This window comes from Pollicipes pollicipes, unplaced genomic scaffold (genome assembly GCF_011947565.3).
Source record: "Pollicipes pollicipes isolate AB1234 unplaced genomic scaffold, Ppol_2.1 Scaffold_3447;HRSCAF=4054_pilon_pilon_pilon, whole genome shotgun sequence".
Lineage (NCBI taxonomy): Eukaryota > Metazoa > Arthropoda > Thecostraca > Pollicipedomorpha > Pollicipedidae > Pollicipes > Pollicipes pollicipes.
In genome coordinates, this window is record NW_023596297.1 from 29,445,734 (window position 1) to 29,465,240 (window position 19,507).

Sequence of the window (19,507 nt, forward strand, 5' to 3'; positions counted from 1 at the left end):
CCTCAGATGGCACTCGCGCATCGCACGAGAGCCGACAGCTGGCTGTCCGGCCGAGCGACGGCGAGCCGGCCCAGCCTAACGCGGCGCGCCCGGCGGTTGGTTCGCCCGCCGAGAGATGGCGCGCGGCGCGGCCCACCTGACTGAGCGGCCGCATCTTGTCGGCGATGCTCTGCTCGGCCTGCGAGGCCGACGGCGGAGGGTGGTCGGGCGTCGGCGGCTGCTGGTAGTGGGTCGGACTCAGCGGGTGCACCTGGGCGCACAGGCACGCCGCGCGTACAGGCCAGCGCGCCCGACAGCGAGCCCGGCGACAGAGCAAGCCAAGCGCACTGCGGCGGCGCTCCCAAAGCCGGAGTCGTCCCAGTCCATGTTTCCGACACAGAGGACCACGAGCTGCAAGCATCTGCAATGCCGCACCCCCGCACCCAAGCGCGACAGCGACTCGCTCGCACGACCGACCACCAGCGACGCCGAGAGCGACCGTGCGGCCGGAGCGTCGACTCACCCGGAGACGGGAGCAGACCCGCGGCGGCGGCACCGGCTTGACGCCGGCGGCGCTGACGCACATCGGCCGCGGCGAGCGTCGGCCTGGCTCGGCCGCCGGCGCCGCCGCCTCCTCTGCGGCGCGCGGCGGTGTCCACACGGCCGTCAGCTCGCCCGGCCGGCAGTTCTCGTACACGTTGGTGCGGTTGCGACGGCGGTCCTTAACGCGCGCGCGGCCCGAGTTCAGGCCGATGTCGTCGCGCGCCTGCCGCTCCTGCAGCCGCCAGAAGCCGTGCACGTTCTCGTAGGCGCGCCGCCCGTTGGCCAGCCGCTCGCTGTCGCCGCCGCCCGACTTGGCGTCGGCCAGCAGCTCGTAGATGCCCTCGGGCACGGGTGGCGACGAGGCGATGCTCCGGCGAGGCGGCTTGGGCGGCGGCACCGGCTGACGGAGACGGGAGAGAACGCGTAGCAGCAGGCGTACGGCAATGGCGCGCTTGCGGTCGGTGCACAACAGATGGGGTCGTAGTGTAGCGGCGAACTTACAACGTATGTCTACGTATGCCTACATGATAGATGCCTATTTTGATTTTGCATGGATCAAATTCATGCGCACGGAAATCGCGGATATGCGAATAAGCGTAGGTTTACGCATCAAACACCATGGTTACCTTGAGCCCCACTGACGGGAAGGTTCCTTCATTATCCAGCGATCGCACCCTGGAGGTGACACGCTGCCCCGAAGTCCGGCCAATGCTGCCATCTATGGACGACCCGGCCGACTGCTGTCTGCTGCCATCTATCGACGAGCCGGTCGACTGGTGCCTGCTGCCATCTAGCGAGGATCCCGTCGACTGGTGTCGCGCCTTGGGTGGCGGGGACGGCGGGTCTGACTCGGTGTCCGTGAGCTTGTCCATGTCGTACGAGTGTGAACGGAGAATGGGGGCGCGCCCTCCGTTCTTCACGGGGCTCTCAAACTCGATCCCGTTCAGCTCGTCCGACGACCTGCGGCAAGAGCAGCATTGTGAACCGCCGAACGCGTGCTGAAGCATGACCGATCCGACGGCGAAAAAGTCTATGCTTTCAACAAACTCCACGGCGATCGCACGCCACACGGGAGGCAAGACCACGCCATAAGCGCCTTACGTCCATGTTCATCACTCGCTCACGGTCTGAGCTCCCACGTTCTGTCAACAGCCACCAAGCCGGGGTGCAGGCCGTGGTAGGATAATCGGACTGTCTCTCTGCTGGACCATCAGGACTGGCCGTGCTCATATGTCGCCGATCGGTGTTCACCAGCGAGCGTGGAACTCACACTGTGGCCTGGCTTGGGTGATGACCTAAAAACGCCGGGCGATAACGCAGGGCCAGGAATGGGACGGACTGGGCATAACTTATGAGACTGATATCCAGTTCATGTCGTAATATTACGCGATATGAATTCATCCATTTATAATTCATTGATATCACTTATGGGTGCGAGCATACGTTCGTCGCCGTATCCCGTGTAATACACTGCCAGGTCTCCATCGATTCGGGGATGTTGCGCCAAGCAATCCACTTAGGGTATGGTTACTTACACCTGCTTCGTACCTGAGCCCAATTACGATCTTATCAAAACGTCTTTTGACACCAGCTCTAAGGCTTCATTGTGCACCGTTGCGTTGCCGCAAAATGGCAAACACGTAAGCGTTCAACATGAGTGGATTCAAAACAAAATAATGGGATTTGGAACAAGCCGCGGTTGATAAACTAGCAACTTAATAAGTTTCCTTGCATATATATTTCGTTCTTTTTTCTACAAAACACTACCTAAGGCGCAGGTAAGTCGCTCCTGAAAAGGTGCGCGAGTGGTACTAAGAGGCTGCATTAAAAGAAAGGGATGACACCCATATTGGCAAAGACAGAAGAATGCATGAATCCCTACAAAATTGAAAAAAGGTGGAAACTCTAGTATTCTAGGCGCGCGTCCTTCAGACCCAGGACAGCATTGTCAGGAAACGGAGGTAACCTTGATTTGTGACACAAAAGCTCGACAACTTCGTCCCAGTTTGCCTGCATTTCCCGGCATGCCAGGCCCCTGGAGAGACGTGGGGAACGCAGCGCGCCGGCTGGCGGGCCAGATCTCCATAACAATGCGCTCGGCCGCGCCGAATTACGCGGAGACTTTCAGCGCATTGCCGGCATCGTGCTGGAGCTCAGGAGTGGAACCGAATAGGGGCGAACAGGGGAACGGACAGTGAGCGGAGAAACGGGCAGTAAGCGGAGGAGCGGACAGTAAGCGGAAGGACGGACAGTGAGCGGAGAAACGGACAATGAGCAGAGGAACGAACAGTGAGCGGGGGGACGAACAGTGAGCGGATGAACGGACAGTGAGCGGAGGGAAGGACAGGGAGCGGAGGAACGGACAGTGAGCGGAGGGACGGAGAGTGAGCGGAGGAACGGACAGCGTGCGGGGGGACGGACAGCGAGCAAGAGAATGGTGAAGACGGGAAAAGAGATGGAGTGAGCGGAGGGACGGATAATGAGCGGGGGAACGGACAGTGAGCAAAGGAACGGTCAAGGTGGGCAGAGAGACGAACAGTGAGCAGACGCACGGATGAAGCAGGGGAAGGCCGAGTTGGGCAGAGGAGCGGACAAAATGGCGAGTGGACAGGGCGTAAGAACGGACAGGGTGAGCGGATGGCAAAGTCGGACAGTGAGCGGGTCATCGACGTAAAGGGATGAAAAAGTGGGAAGGTGGACAGAGCGGTGGTAATTGGAGACAGAATGCGAGGGTGGGAAATGCACGGTGGCAGGGTATGCGGGTGGGCAAGACGAATGGACGAACGGAGTGGACGGAGGGGCAGGGCCAATGGACGTACCGAGTGGACGGGTGGGCAGGGCCAATGGACGTATCGAGTGGACGGGTGGGCAGGGCCAATGGACGTACCGAGTGGACGGGTGGGCAGGGCCAATGGGCGTACCGAGTGGACGGGTGGGCAGGGCCAGTAGGCGGACCGAGTGGATGGGTAGGCAGGGCCAGTAGACGGGCCGAGTGGACGGATGGGCAGGGCGAACGGACGGACGGAGCGGACGGGTGGGCCAGGCCAACGGACGGGCGGAGTGGACGGGTGAGCAGGGCAAAAGAGCGGGCGAGCGGGCGACCTTAAACCGACAGGAGCGGCCTGAACCGGCCCGTGGACAGGACAGAGGGATGACCAGTGGGCGGGTGGGCGGCGGGGAGGGAGAAAAACACGCAGTGAGCAGGCCGACAGAACACGACAAGGAGAAAATGAATCGATGGACAGAGTGGACACCCCGACAAAGCGAGTGGGCGGGCAGAGAACATGGTCAAACAGCGGGCGAGCGGGTTGGTAGAGGAGTGAGACCCGTTGTATGGGGCCCGTAGCAACAAAATAGACTCCTTAGACCGAGAACGATGTTTATATGCCCACTGAAAGCCCTTCAACAGCGCTATCAAATGCCTACGGCACGGCTATTTAAATATTCTTAAAGAGGGAGCGCGGGAGGCAGCGAGCGGGCGGCTCCGGCCCGTGTTCCACAGCCACTCAGGCAGACCGGACGTGGGCCGAGTTGGCTGGCCGGCCGGTCGGCGGACGGACGTCCGGCGCCGCTTCGTTGGGTCGGCCTGCTGCAGACCGGCCACCAGTCACCGGTCACCCGTCACCCGTCGCCAGCCGCCGCCACGCCGCCCCAGACCACCACTGCAGGACCGGCGGCCGACCGACACACGACCTGTGCGCACACCGCCCCCGGGCCGGGCGGCGCCACCGCTGCGGCAGCGCTGACCGCGCGCGTCGAGTGCGTGTGGCGAGCCCCTGTCTAGCGTTACTGGCTCGGGTGACGAGAGAGCGCGGCTTGGTCACAGCCGGTCCCAGCTCGCGGTCACTTCAGACCAGCCGCGCAGCCCGGCTACAGCCAGCTGTCAGCGCAGCTTGACCGCAGTAGGCCCAGCTGGCGGTCACTTCAGACCAGCCGCGCAGCTCGACCTCAGCCAGCTGTCAGCGCAGCTTGACCGCAGTAGGCCCAGCTGGCGGTCACTTCAGACCAGCCGCGCAGCTCGACCTTAGCCAGCTGTCAGCGCAGCTTGACCGCAGTAGGCCCAGCTCGCGGTCACTTCAGACCAGCCGCGCAGCTCGACCTCAGCCAGCTGTCAGCGCAGCTTGACCGCAGTAGGCCCAGCTCGCGGTCACTTCAGACCAGCCGCGCAGCCCGACCATAGCCAGCTGTCCGAGGCGCGCTCCGCGACCGTGACGTCAGAGCTGTGCCGGTGGAGCCGCGGGCATGCCGAATCACGGGGAGGGGTCACGCGCTCGAGTACGCTAACAGCGCTCAGACCGCTTCAGCAACGACACGGCGCGGTGCACCAACGGTACACAACCAGCCAGCACGGCATGAACGCTCCGCCAGCGCGCAGTACAACCAGCATGCCACGGTCAAAAGTCGACGTCAATCTCTGCCGGGCTCGGCTTCGTTAACATGCCGACCATGCCAGCATGGTTTCACTCACGCCTTCCAAACCAGTAGCTCTGCAACGAACGGTCTCGACAAAACTAAACAAAAACGAAGCAGCAAGCCCCATCGCTTGTCCGTCAAGAGAAAAGGAGTGCGACCGGTCGGCAGTGAAACGCTGCGCCCGAGCTAAGAGGATTACGTGGCCAGCGGTCTTCTGTGCACAAGGCCACACGACCGGAAAACTGCGGCGCTTCGCCGACGGCCTGAATGCTTTGAAACCGAGGCGTCGCCGTGCTCTACGTCGGTGATTGAAAAACAAATGAATGAGTTTGAGGGATTGGCTATGCTCAATGTGGTTTGCTTCCCAGCGCATATCTGCTTATGACGCATGTCCACAAGGGAAACATGAATCATGCACGGATCCACCGATGGATGACCACTTGGCACGGAAGTCGTGGGACACCCTCAGCACCGCGACGTCCTCCATCACACGATCTAGGTCACACCACAGCGGCATCGTGACAACACGCGCGCGTGACTCAGGCGGGCGCGGTGCCGGCGGGTCCACTGCAGGTCGGCCACTCCGCTGACCCCCCTCCCCTTCCCCCTGAAGACGGGCCGGCCACGGGTCCAGGTCGCCCGCCGCACCTCCGACCCCGCCCGCGGCCGGGCACTCACTTGGAGACGGCGGCGGCGGCGCGGTGGCGGCGGGCCGGCACGTCGTAGATGGGCCAGTGGGGCGCGGCCCGGCCGGCGGCCGCGTCCGGCGCCGTCCGACACGGCAGCGGCAGCAGCACGTTCTCGTACGGCGAGCCGGGACTGATGGTCAGCGGCGGCGGGCTCGCACCCGTCGGCTCCGTCGACTCACACGGCTCCGACGGCTCCACGTCCACCAGCAGGTCGCGGCCTGGCGGCACGCGGAAATACATGCGTGGGTGAAAGGGAATGGTACACAGTTAAAAATGTTGAACCAAGCATCAGCTATCATGAAATACACTCACTCATCACTGTAAGTATGATTTTAATTAGAAAAGGATACTCTAGACAGCACAATTTCTCTGTTAAGTAAACATGCTCTCCAATACGTCATTGTTTGGTCACGCCATCGTGTCTTGCACAACCTTGGTTGAGAGCTAATTGACACGGCCGTTGCATCTGGAGATTGTGCTAACGAACGCCAGATATGAACGACACAACAATCATATTTTGTTTGGCCTTGATCGCCGCATAGCCAACGGAATGACATTTGAATGACGTTGCTATGGGTGACCTGGGTGACCTAGATGCCTGGGTGACCTTGGAGCCCCTCCGAAAAAGTACGTACATCTTCGCGGGCGTATAGTCCAGAAACTAAAATGAACGAGTTCTTACAAATGGCAGGGTTGTGAGCTGCATCGAACGACCTTCAAGATGGCTTTTTCAGTCCAAAACCTCATACAAATGTGGAACACTCCCTGTAGCCCGGCGACCGTGACCCGTCCAAGACAGCCGCGTGCACGTAGCAGAAGCGTGTTTCCGTATATCCTCGCGGATTCTCGTCTATGGTGTTAAGCTCTGTAATATGTGGTGTCCTCTAGCGCTGTGATCTGTGGTGTCCTCTAGCTTTGTGATCTGTGGTGTCCTTTAGCTCTGTGATCTGTGGTGTCCTCTAGCTCTGTGATCTGTGGTGTCCCCTAGCTCTGTCATAGGTGGTGTCCTCTAACGCTGTGACCTGTGGTGTTCTCTAGCTTTGTAATCTGTGGTGTCCTCTAGCTCTGCGATCTGTGGTGTCCTCTAGCGCTGTGATCTGTGGTGTTCTCTAGCGCTGCGATTTGCGCTGTCCTCTAGCTCTGTAATCAGTGGTGTCCTCTCGCTCTGTAATCTGTGGTGTCCTCTAGCTCTGCCATCTGTGGTGCCCTCTCGCTCTGTAATCTGTGAAGTCCTCTAGCTCCGTAATCTGTGCTGTCCTCTAGCGCTGTGATCTGTGGTGACCGCTGTCCACGGTTACCAGCCGGCCGCAGATGACAGCATGCAGACCACGGGGCCTTACGCCAGCCCGACTATCCCGCCCGCCAAACGGCCTCACGCCAACACGACTGCCACGCCCCGCCAAACTAGCAGGCATGCATGTGGCAGCAGCGAAGGTCGTCCCCGTCGCGCCTTGTCAACCGCAGTGACGCCGTTACTAAGGCCCGGGGGAGCGGCGCTGGTGGCCGCACGCGCCGGAGGTCAAAGGTCACGACGTGCGGGAGTACGGGGTCGGCGTCCCGCGGCGGATGGACGCGGGCGGTGTCCGCAATTCGGCACAGCGACGGTTGCGTGGCCAATGTCAAATAGTCTGACACCACATCGCTGAGCGTTGCCAGCCCGGCAGCCAGGGCCCAGGATACATTTCCGGATTCAACAGGGAACACGAGATCAAGCCTTTGTTCAAGCCGCTCTAAACCGGGCGCCAGCGAACTGTAACTGTTAAGCGGCTAGAGTACCCACTCGTCAGACGCAACGCGTCCCGCACGCCATGAATCCAAACACCGGGCACTTTCCATCTCCGCCGCGTGCCCGGGCCGCTAACCAGGTGATCGATCAGCCCGCCCCCGGCTGCGCTCGGCCGGCGGGCGCCGGGCGGCTCCCAGGCTCATCCCGACCGGGCACGCGCCGGCACCCAGCAGGCGGGCCCGGTGTCCGGCGCGCGGCCGGTCGCGCGCCGGACGTGCCCTGGACGAGCCGGCGCGGCCAGCGGCGACCGCCGGCCGTAAACAGACGGCTGGGCGGCCGGCCGGCGCTCATGGTGCGCGGCGCCAGCTCCGAGAAGCCGGCGGCGCTCGCTGCGCAGTACGGGCCGGTTATAGACCGCGGCAGGGTTAGGACGCTCGCTCCATTTGCGCCTCGTGCGGAGGCGGCCCTCGAACGGCGCTCGCCGCGCCAATGCGCCCGGCAGGCGCGCAGTTCTCGCCAGAGGGGTGGGGGATCGCGGTCGCACGCCTTCTCCGACGCCGACACGGCCAGTCCAAAGGTCAACTGCGCGCTATCGGCGGCTCCGCATAGGACGGGCCGCTCAGACGGAGCGGATCCGACCGCTCCGGCGGACGAGGCTCGGTCGGATCCCCGCAGCTGCCGACCTTACGTTAGTGCCGTCTGAACTACCAAATCGGCCTCCCATATCCTGACATTATGACCACTACATGAATGCCATGACATTACACTGGAGCGGGTTATGGGGACAAAAAATAATGCTTCTAGTTCATAGATGTGTGCACGGAGAACTTGGCGACTATCATCACCTGATGATAACTCGGAGTAAGGCTTTGCCCCACGGCCGTAGTCGACACCTGCCCGCCGGCCGTGGACCGCCTCATGGCGCACATCGCCTCTCAGGGACGGACCGACGCCATTCCCACCCGCGGGTGTCGTCCCCGCTGCCTGGGTCGGGTCCACTGAAGCCGGGTCACCCTATCATCTTGTCACTGGAGAACGGATCGGATCGTTTCGCGAATGTGATTGGTTCATCTGCAGTCCGCCGCTCTGTGCAAAGCCAGCCGGCGACATCAAATGCCAGGCGGCGGCTGATGCAATCGACCGATCGGCGCTGGGACCAGCCTCACCCCGGAGCCGCGCCAGACCAGCGCGGCCCGACCAGACCGGACCGCGCCAGACCACCGCGACCAGACCAGACCGGGCCGCGCCAGACCACCGCGACCAGCCTCACCCCGGAGCCGCGCCAGACCAGCGCGGCCCGACCAGACCGGACTGCGCCAGACCAGCGCGACCAGACCAAACCGGACCGCGCCAGACCAGCACGACCAGGCTCACCCCGGAGCCGCGCCAGACCAGCGCGACCAGACCAGACCAGACTGCGCCAGACCAGCACGACCAGACTAGACCGGACCGCGCCAGACCAGCACGACCAGACCAAACCGGACCGCGCCAGACCAGCACGACCAGACTAGACCGGACCGCGCCAGACCAGCACGACCAGACCAGACCAGACCAGACCAGACTGCGCCAGGCCAGCACGACCACTGCAGCGGGGAACTCAACTCTAAGTGGGGTAACCGTATCGAGGCTCGCTCATGTTGACTCATTACGGAACACGCTCGTGAGCAAAGGGTTGCATGCGAAGGGTTGTACGCAAAACCACGTGTCGGCGAAGGTTAGTAAATGGTGACCATAACAACGGGCAAGCATCGTCACAATGAAGGCTCGTGTTGGGGAAGGCGCGTAACGCAAACATTCAACGGTCCTGAAACGCCGTCCCACGCCCCAATCATCCAGCACAGGACAGCGCAGAATGCCTGGTTGGGGACGCTGGGACGGTATGTTCAGAAGGGCAGCCTGGACCTCTTGAACGTCGGCGTCAATGGCACATTAATCACGCCTTAAGGAGAGATCTCCCGTCGGAGCGGGCAGGGAGACGGGTCCAGAACCTCCAGAGGGCGCTCGTACCTCTACAGCCGACCCGTAGCCGTGCAGGCGAAGTGGTGTCGTGGCAACAAGGCGGCCTCCGGCGCCGAGACCCCCCGATGGCGGGCTTGGGGTGCACTGGCAGCGCGCCAGGAATGTTCTATTATATGTGACGTCACGTAAAATCTTTGCCGGGCACCTTCGCAGCGCGACTCGTTTTTTGTTTACATCTTCGTAACCGTCGTGACAATAACTGCGCATGCATCGGCAATTCCTGCAACTTATGCTCCTTGTAACGTCTAAAACACCTTTTCATCACTCAAGATTGGTCCTGGGCATGCAGCGGCCTATCTATAATTGAATCTACTGCGCCCTTTCTCTCTCACACCGATCGAGTCGCAAGAAAAGAATTTGCTTGTCCGGCAAAGATTCTACGTAACGTCACCTAGAATCTTTGTCGTCCAGGTCGCTGCGAACACCAAATGGCGCAGAATGTATGGGATATGACATCATGAGTGACGTCGACTGCACAGATTCCGCGTCGTCCGGGCCGCTGCGAATATACGCTCTTGATGACATCTCCGACCGGGAACAACAGACGAGCTGTGTCCGGAAGTCTCTCAGGGACGGCAGCAGCCTTCGCTCACGTCCGACGCAGTGCAGAGACTCGCAGCCTCTGACAGAGTCTCTCACGCCCGCCGCAGCGCGGATGAACGGCAGTCTCCCACAGGGCCGCAGCCGGAGCGGCAAGGTCGAATCACTCTCCCACGGTCGGCCCTCAGGTGCAGCGGTACCGGCGGCGGCGGCGGCGGCGGAGCGTCCGGTGCCGGGTTGGCCAGCGGCCGAGCCGTCCGCGTGGCCCGCAGGACCGCCGCTATGATCGGTCCGCTGCAGAACTACGCCCCTCACCCGGGATACGCCCATCGTGACCGTTGCGCTGGCCGATAAACGGGCAGCGCCGCCGGCGGCGCGACGTCCGCAGCCTCACGTGGCCGGAGGCGAAACCCGATCCCGGTGACGGCGGGTCGTTCGGCGCAAATAACCAGGGGCGGGACGAGGCGAGGCCAGACGAGGTCAGGTCAGGCCTGGGCAGAACCCCAGACTGACTGTGGTGAGAGACGATCGGAGCCATCTCCGAGAAGCGAGCGGTGAGGGGCGGGCGAAGCTATCTCCGAGAGGCGAGCGGTGAGAGAGGCGGGCGAAGCCTTCCCTGAGAGACGGGTGGTGAGAGGCAGACGAAGCCTTCCTTAAGAGGCGGGTGGTGAGAGGCGGGCAAAGCTTTCCTTGAGAGGCGGGCGAAGCGTTCTCTGAGGGGCGAGCGGTGAGAGGCGGACGAAGCCATCTCCGAGGGGCGGGTGGTGAGAGGGAGACGAAGCCTTCCTTGAAAGGCGGGTGGTGAAAGGCGGGCAAAGCTTTTTTGAGCGGCGGGCGAAGCCTTCTCTGACAGGCGGGTGGTGAGAGGCGGGCGAATCTTTCTTTGAGAGACGGGCGAAGCCTTCTCTGAGAGGCGGGTGGTTAGAGGTGGGTGAAGCTTTCTTTGAGAGGCGGCCGAAGTGTTCTCTGAGAGGCCGGTGGTGAGAGGCGGGCGAAGCTTTCTTTGAGAGGCGGGCGAATCCCTCTCTGAGAGGCGGGTGGTGAGAGGCGGGCGAAGCTTTCTTTGAGAGGCGGGCGAAGCGTTCTCTGAGAGGCGGGCGGTGAGAGGCGGGCAGTCCTCTCCGGAGCAGCGGCCCAGTTCAGCGCCGGCCGCCGCTCGGTGCATCGATCGGCCCGGCCCTGCCCGGCCCGGCTCGGCTCGACGCGGCGGTGCCGGCCGGTTCACACGCCAGCAGTCGGTTGCCACGCCCGGGTGGTCGGCCAAGCCGGTCATCCCCGGGACGGTCGGCCCAGCCGGTCACCCCCGGGGCGGTCGGCCCAGCCGGTTACTCCCGGGACGGTCGGCCCAGCCGGTCACCCCCGGGCGGTCGGCCCAGCCGGTCATCCCCGGGGCGGTCGGCCCAGCCGGTCACCCCCGGGTGGTCGGCCCAGCCGGTCATTCCCGGGGCGGTCGGTCCAGTCGCATTTTCCGGAAGTTCTTGTCCAAAGTTCAATCCAAAGTCCAAGGCTAAACCGGCTGTCCGTGCAAAAAGTATCAAAAATATCAGGTTGTCCAAAAATTTCCAATTTTTTTTATAATACCAAATAACTACTACCTACAACCAATAACCCCAGCCTCTACTCGCGTCGCTGCATACCCTAACTCGAAGCGAATGAAAATAAAGAAAATGATCGTAGGAGAGAAATGCGTATCAAAGGCTGCAATGAAAACATCCACAATTCACCATGGGCATCGATGTCTGCTACGCTTGGCTATCACTAAGCCCGACGACGGGCGTAGTCGGATGGTGAGTGATTCGAATCGGAACTAGGTAAGTGATGAGTATCAGGGGGTTTCCGGCAGACATTGACCTTGATGCCCTTCCCATTCATGCCTTTTATTGCAGAAACGTTCCACCTCATGTTTCAAAAAGACGCAAGTTCTAGTGTGCTCCGTCAACAGCTTGTTTATGTTCCAGAAAAAAAGTGATTTGCACACGAGCAGTAAATCAAATGAGATCTACACAAACTTGCACCAGGACAGCATGATATCAACTAAAAAAAACCCGACGCGTTTTGCCATTTTCTGTTTAATTTCCAAACCGGATTCAAAAATTGAACTTAAAAGTTTCGAATCCAGTCAGCACCTCTACCGGCCACGCCCGAGCAGCCTGCCCATCCAGCCGCGTCCGGGCAGCCCGCCCACCCAACCAGTGGCCACGCCCGAGCAGCCTGCCCACTCAGCCGCGTCCGGGCAGCCTGCGCACCCTACCGGAGGCCACGCCCGGGCAGCCTGCGCATCCAACCACGCCCGGGCAGCCTGCCCACCCAGCCACGTCCGGGCAGCCTGCGCACCCTACCAGAGGCCACGCCCGGGCAGCCTGCGCACCCAACCACGCCCGGGCAGTCGGGCGACGCAAGAGCCATACGAGACAGCTACACAGCATCCGAGTCCACCGGGTGGCCTATCAGAGCAGCGCTGATAGGGAGGCGGCTGTACAGCAGCGCCACATCGGAGCAGCGCTGATAGGGAGGCGGCTGTACAGCAGCGCCGCATCAGAGCAGCGCTGACAGAGAGGCGCCACATCAGATCTCCTGAACCCACACAGAGCGGCGCCGGTCCGCCCGCCGCCCATACACCTGCCGATGACGGAGGACGGCCGGCGCCCGATGGATGAGCCGGGCCATGCGTCAGCGAGACGCCGCCGGCCGACGGCCCGGACAGGCGGGCCGGCCGGCCGCCGCCGCCGGCGCACCCAGCCAGAGCACGGCTCAATCGCGACCAGGCACGCTCGCTAGCGCGCCGCTCGGGCCGTCCGGGTCCAGCCGCCGCCGGACACGCTCCGCGGGACGGGCACGGGGCCGTCACGACAGGCGCGGAGCGACGAACCACGGCTGTTGGCGAACATCACGACTGAGCACTACAAAGGACGGGCTGAGAGCCTTCAGCGCGCACAGCCCGCACACGGCCGGCCACGCTCGGCCGCACCGGGCGACGGCGCCGGCTCCACAACTTCTTCTTTTTCTTCTTCTTCACAACACAACTTCACAACTTCACAACCGCGGACGAGACGCCTAAACGCAGCGATCGACGCTGCTGAGCGACGACGGTGTCAGAACATGGTCTGAGAGGCCCGGCTCCCCAACGGCCCTGCAGAAGCCGCCGCCAGCCATTTTAACGTCGCAGCGATATTGCATATTATATATATATATATATATATATATATATATATATATACACATATCTTACTTCCGCGCTTTCATAATTCAACCCCAGACGTCCATTTTTACTAAAGAACGGAAAAGGTGCGGCGAGAGAAAGGCGAGAACGTGCGGCGTTCCACAATAACTTTGGAACTGAACCCTGCAGTGTTAAGTTATACCCAACTCACACGTAATGGATCAAAATAACACGGCAACATAGGCTAACACGAATAATTGGCCAGCACGAAGCACTCCGGCGGGCAGTTACGACTCAGCTCAATGCATTTCAAACACTTTGACGTGCCCTGTACACCTCACAACTTGCACAGCTGACATTTCCTTTCCGAGCCGTCACCTTCGACCTGGTACTCGTGGACTATGAAATGCCATTACCAAATACAGGAAAGCCTTGGCGGAAAATGCATCATGCGCCCGTGCAGCGCCGGCGGCTGAGTTACGGCGGCGTGGCGTGTACACCACCGACACCCGCGCGTGAGACGTCCAGGCTTCGTGAGCATAAATATTCGAGAAAGGACGGCATGAAAGGGATTCGCGATGCCCATTACTCAACAGGCTTAATAATTTATTCAGCCTGTAATATATCCGCGGAGGCAAAAGAGGCCTCAGTTACTTAGAGGGGGCACGCATGTGGTGAGCAGGCCTTTCCAGTTTGAAACGCTTACACAACGTCTCACTCGTCTGGCGGCACTGCAAATCGCATCCGCAGAACCCGTCCCGCAGCTTTAGTCCATCGCAGTGATCTGACAGTTATGATCCAATAAGCGGTGAGTGCGCTGCGTTAGGCAATGCACTCAAATCAGCGGAATTGAGTAGATCAACCCGGCAAGGTACGCATTGTGCAGCATCCCCGCCGACTCCGTTGGCCCCATTCCGTGACGTGGCCCCGGCGGGACCGATAGCCCACGTCACACGGCTGTCAGCGCCCTCTGTCACTGCCTGGTCCGCACCTCCACGCGCAGCGTAACGGTGCGTTACCGCCGATCACGGCGCTCCAAATTCAGCCAGCAGGTGTGCAGGATGGAACGAAGTCCATGCTACGAAAATCCTGGCTCACCAGCGGCCTCAGCACGCAGATCATTGGAGCCAATCCGTCGCTCTTAACACTTGATTCGGGCTTTCTACAAGCGATGTCCCGCAAGTTCACAATCGTCGAACCCTTTCATCGTGTCTTCTGCAGCGGACATCGCGGCAACAGATCAATACCTTACTGGACCGCCGCGTCTCCATCACAGCCGGCGTCGTCGGTCTCAGCTGCAGCCGAGCGCGAGCGCTCCGATACACACACACCCCGAGCGGCCCCGGTGGGCGGCGATGCGCACGAGGCATCCGCGGACGTCCGGCTCAGTGGCCAGATGTATCAGTGGCAGTATCCGTCTTTGATATGGCACCATCTTCCGTTCAGTGGCCTTGCATGTTCTCGTATCAACATTATAGAAACAGGGGCACTGGCACATGAGGTCACGCACCCAAGTACACATAGACATTAATCGAGCTATAACGGGATTAGGGGACGCTTCAACCCATCCCCAAACACTCCCTGGGACCTCCACACGATATCGATGGGGAGTGACCGATCCCTAAACACTCCCTGGGACCTCCGTATGATATCGAAGGGGGGAGACCGATCTTTAAACACTCCCTGGGGTCTCCGCACAATATCGATGGCGAGAGTGTCAATGGCGATGGCGAGAGCTCAAGGTGTCCGTCGCGCGACAAGTAACTCGTCGCCCACCCATCTCAGCTCTAATTTTGGTAATGTCCAGCTTGAGCTCTTGCCTGGCGCCCCTCCGTCGAACGGGCTGCCGTTCAGTGAGGTGCCTTACAAGGTCATCCAGCTACCCGCACGTCAAGATCAGTCTATCAGGCCGGGTAACCTCTCACGATTGCGCAACACGTTGAGACCATGGTCGCGCTCGCATCGATCTAAGATCACGCGAGAGCACATACCATCATAATCTTCTGCATGCACGACGCGAACGTGGCACTCAGGTTCCCTCACACGGCGATACAACACCTGACGAGGGGCCACACCAATCCGCTGACCACAGCCGGCGGTGCACCGCTGCGGACAGCGTGCTTTGCATGGCGAAGACCGATCAGAAGCATAGTGAATGTGGCCGCTATCTGATTAACAAGGGGGTCAATGGCCCGATGACGGTCCGTAATCAGGTCTAGGTTTTTCACGCCTCACGTTCTCGTACGGCGGCATCGTCTCCTATAACGCGATTTTCGGCAGGTCACGGACCACCTCGCGGACTCCCACGAATAGAGTTAAGCTTTGCTGGAATTGGACCGCAGCTGATGTGGCTAGTACTGTGCTGAGTGTTCATAGCGGCCTCAATACGACGGATCAGATAAGCCGAGCGAGAATTTTCCCGTGATCAGAGCCTCGGTGTGGTTAGAATACTGTGCAATGCTTGAGTCGCAGCCAAGAAACGTGCCCAAATCACTGGAAAGCGCAATACACAGCAGATGGCCGATACGCGAGCTACGAATAGCTACACGAGCCACAGACACTATGCGAGCCACGAATAGGGTTTTGCCAGGGCTCAGATACTAACTCTTATACGTGTGGATATGCAAAGTTGGCTTGTTAGCAGTGGCCCGCAAGATAGCTCCGAAACTAAAAACCGTCGACGCCGCAGAGCTCCAGTTTATCGGCCAACTTTACGAGATCGATGGCATCCAAGCACCTCCTCAAGTCCAAAAGCACTTAAGGATAGCACAAGGATAACTTTATTTTGATCCAGAGCCCCCAGGATACGACACTTGCGCCAATGAAAACGGTTGGCTGAATAAAGCAGACAAAACCCGTGCTGCGTAGCGGAAAGAAAGTGGCGGAGGTGAAGCATAACTAGAGATGATTGTAAACGATGCGTTCGATGATTTTGGCACGGCATGGAACAAGCGCCCTAAGCCTAGTTTGATTGGTGGGTCTCTCAGACATCCCGCAGATCTGTAAATCGGTTGAACAACGGAGAGCTCAAGTCACGAATCAAGTGCGATACAGGTTATCAAGCTGGCGCTAATGAGACTTAGTCGGCTCCGCTGACCCGAGGTGCACTCCTCTGATGCAGACGACCTCGGCCGGCCGGTGGGCGTGCGGGTCAACTCGGCTCACAGTGTCGGCGCCCCGCTGCGTCGTGCCGCTCGGCCGCTGACACAGCTAGGTCATGAGGTCGTCCCTCGCCGGCTCGACCGACGCTCCTGCACCAGGCGTGAAACGCGCCGGCCAGCCGCCGCCAAGCCGTCAGTCTGTTTGTGGGTCGTTAAGCGATGCCTCTGTCAGATGTCACAGTAAGCATCGCGCTCGCACCCGTTGCAAACACAGGCGCCGTTTAATGCAGGAGCTGAGTGCTCGTTCCTAGCCATCCTTCGCGAATGGCAGAACAAGAGCTGCCGCCAGCCGTCCAGCCACAATCGCCGCCGTCTGCCCGGGACGGCCTGGCGTCGGCCGTCATCCGACGTCACACCCCGCTAAACACCGGCCACAGGCGATTAGCGGCCGGCATTCGGGCGGCGCCATGGCGACGGGGGTCACGGGGCTGCGTCCGACCACGGCCGGACCGCGCGACCCGCCGCGCGGCATGGCCCGGAGCAGCAGGCACAGCATCGGGCGGCGGGCGGGTACCGACCGTGTTTGGCTGCAGAACGAATGCTGGGGAGTAGCTGTAGCCGAGGTCAGCCAAATACGGCAGACCTGAGAACGCCGACGGCGAGCCGAAAGCGCATCAATCAACCGGCATTGGGTAATGGAGGTGCACGTGGCGTAAGCAGTCAGAATGCCGAATGCATGCAGCTAGGGGTGGTCCAGGCGCCACTGCTGCCTCTGAGAATGAGATCGCGCCCCGGCCTCGGTCCAGATGGGCCTGGCGGCGCGCTCTCGCCGTGTTCTGTTTTCTGTCCACGGGGCGATATTAGTGGCGAGGCCGGGGGACCTGTCCTGCACACGCGCCCGCACGCAGCCAGGCGAGTCGGCGGTGCTTGCAGAGGCTCTGGCACCGAGGAGGGAGACGATACGGCTCTAGCATGTGTGCTTCTGTCGCGCACTCGCTCTGTTGCCCAGGCCGGCGACCAGCGCTCCGGCCGGCTGCCGGCAGTGCGCGAGGTCCGACGAGCCAGCGGCCGTCGGCGGCGCCGGCCGCTGAGCCGCTTGCTGGACCAGGAGCGCCTCCGGCCGCCAGACAGCCCGGCCGGCCCGCGGCCGGGAGCCGCCGCCGGCCGCCGCAGCCGGCCGCTTCTCACGGCACGTCAGCGGCGCGCGCCGGACAGCTGACGGCGGGCGACCGGCGCCGGGCCGGGCCGGCGCGACCAGATCCCACCGACGGGGCACACGACCAGGGGCTGTGTCGGACCCCAGCATACGCACGAGCTGGGATTGTGATGTGTCCGACCCCAGCACACACACGAGCTGGGGCTGTGATGTGTCGGACCCCCGCACACACACGAGCTGGGGCTGTGATGTGTCCAATCCCAGCACACACACGAGCTGGGGCTGTGATGTGTCGGACCCCCGCACACACACGAGCTGGGGCTGTGATGTATCGGACCCCAGCATGCAGGGGCTGTGTCAGACCCCAGCATACGCACGAGCTGGGATTGTGATGTGTCCGACCCCAGCACACACACGGGCTGGGGCTGTGATGTGTCGGACCCCCGCACACACACGAGCTGGGGCTGTGATGTGTCCGACCCCCGCACACACACGAGCTGGGGCTGTGATGTGTCCGACCCCAGCACACACACGGGCTGGGGCTGTGATGTGTCGGACCTCCATCCGACAGCACACGCCAGCCGTGACCACATCGCCGCGGCATATCTGGGACGAATGGTCTTAGGACAGATATATCAAACGGCACGGCGCTGGATGGAGAGCGGATGCGCCTCCGTCTCCAGATGGCGATTGGCGATGGGTCTATTACGCGCGCAGCGGTGTCCAATTTGTCCCGCTTCAATTAACGATTCAGCGCACCCTTAGACACGGAAGCACAGATAATTGGACGGAATTCACCTCATCTCCAGGAGGGAATTCCTCCTTAAGATTCCGCCGATTTAATAGCACTGTGAAGTGAGTGAAAATCGATTGTTTGGTGCCGCGCCCGGAAGAGTCCGGAAAAGAAGCACAAAAGGCTATCGACCGAAACGCGACGGTGGGATGAATAGTGAGAGCACCGACAGGAGACACGAAAGGAGGCTGCGGAAAGCAAGGAATCATGCAGTACGCAAAGATGGCAGGAACAAAAAGAGAAAAATGTCACAAGGATGACGGCGAGACAGAGAAATGAACGGAAACTAAAAGAACGGTGGACGTACTTATGGAAAGCGCGCGGGAATGACTACCAGATCCTTACATGGCAAAACGGGACGGAAGGCCAAAGAGATAGCCGGCGACGAGAGGAATCAAACTTATAACCCTGTTAACCCTAAATGAACGGGCCCATTTGCGCGCAGCAGGCTGATAAGAGAAACCACAAATACACATCTGAGTGTGACAAACGGCCTTGTTTGTTACCGGATGGTGTACTGATCGTGAAAAGGTTGCACCGGCGAACCTCACGGAGAAAGCGACCGCGCGTCAGCGATCGCGCCTCTCCGTGGCGTCTGCCGACTGTACCGACCGTGCTCGAGCAGCGGCCGGCGGCCCCTGTCCCCGGTCATCAGCATCGGCCAACCCGGCCCTCCCTACCGTCACCCGGACCTGCCGCGGCCAGCAACCCCTGCCCCTGCTCGAGCAGCGGCCGGCGGCCCCTGCTCTCGGTCACGCAGCCCACCCTGCCGTCCCTGCCGCCACCCGGACCCACCGCGGCCAGTGGCCACCTACCCTGAATCAGCTGTCGGATGCGCGTGGTGACGGGCGTCGAGATCTCGGCCAGCAGCGTGAGCACGTCCCGGCCGTAGCCGTCGCGCAGGGTCGTGTCGATGCCGGCGGCCAGCAGGCAGCGCACCACCTGGCGGGAGGGGGGGGGGGGGGGCGTCAGTCACGCACGGAGCAACGCTCGGCCCAGACACCGGGCTGCCTCCCCGCCGGACCGGACCAGACCGGCGGGGACGAGCCGGGCAGTGGAACAGGCCAGCAGCGGCGGCGGCGCAGTGGGGACTGGGCGGTCACGCAGAGTGCATTATCTCGGCCCACGGGGGATCCGGCGCCGCGCCCGGTGTCGACGCCGTCTGACCTGCGTCGGTGTGCGAGACCCCGGACGATATTGACGGCAAAGGTGGGAAACGCTGGCAAAAGTCCATGTACAAAGTCAACCGAAACAGGCATCGTTCAATGACAAATATTAAAATAAACGTGACCTCAACAAAAGGCGGTGTGGTCGCTGTCATAACTGGCATGCCGATTTTCCACCCATGGCCATAAAGCGTACTAGGATCTAATGCCTAAATCGTGATA

The 19,507-nt window shown here is 61.2% G+C and overlaps 1 protein-coding gene across 1 annotated transcript in view; it reads right to left on the minus strand.

Annotated features, from left to right (window-relative positions):
- Positions 1-237: 237 nt before the first annotated feature.
- Positions 238-19,507, minus strand: part of LOC119092405 (ankyrin repeat and sterile alpha motif domain-containing protein 1B) — a 36,082-nt gene continuing 16,812 nt past the window's right edge. Inside the window, exons 6-10 of the mRNA XM_037215368.1 lie at positions 18,935-19,061; positions 5,614-5,842; positions 1,149-1,482; positions 642-922; positions 238-250 (exon numbers count right to left, since the gene is read on the minus strand). Coding sequence (XP_037071263.1) covers positions 238-250; positions 642-922; positions 1,149-1,482; positions 5,614-5,842; positions 18,935-19,061 — 984 coding nt within the window. The remainder of the gene's footprint in view (positions 251-641; positions 923-1,148; positions 1,483-5,613; positions 5,843-18,934; positions 19,062-19,507) is intronic.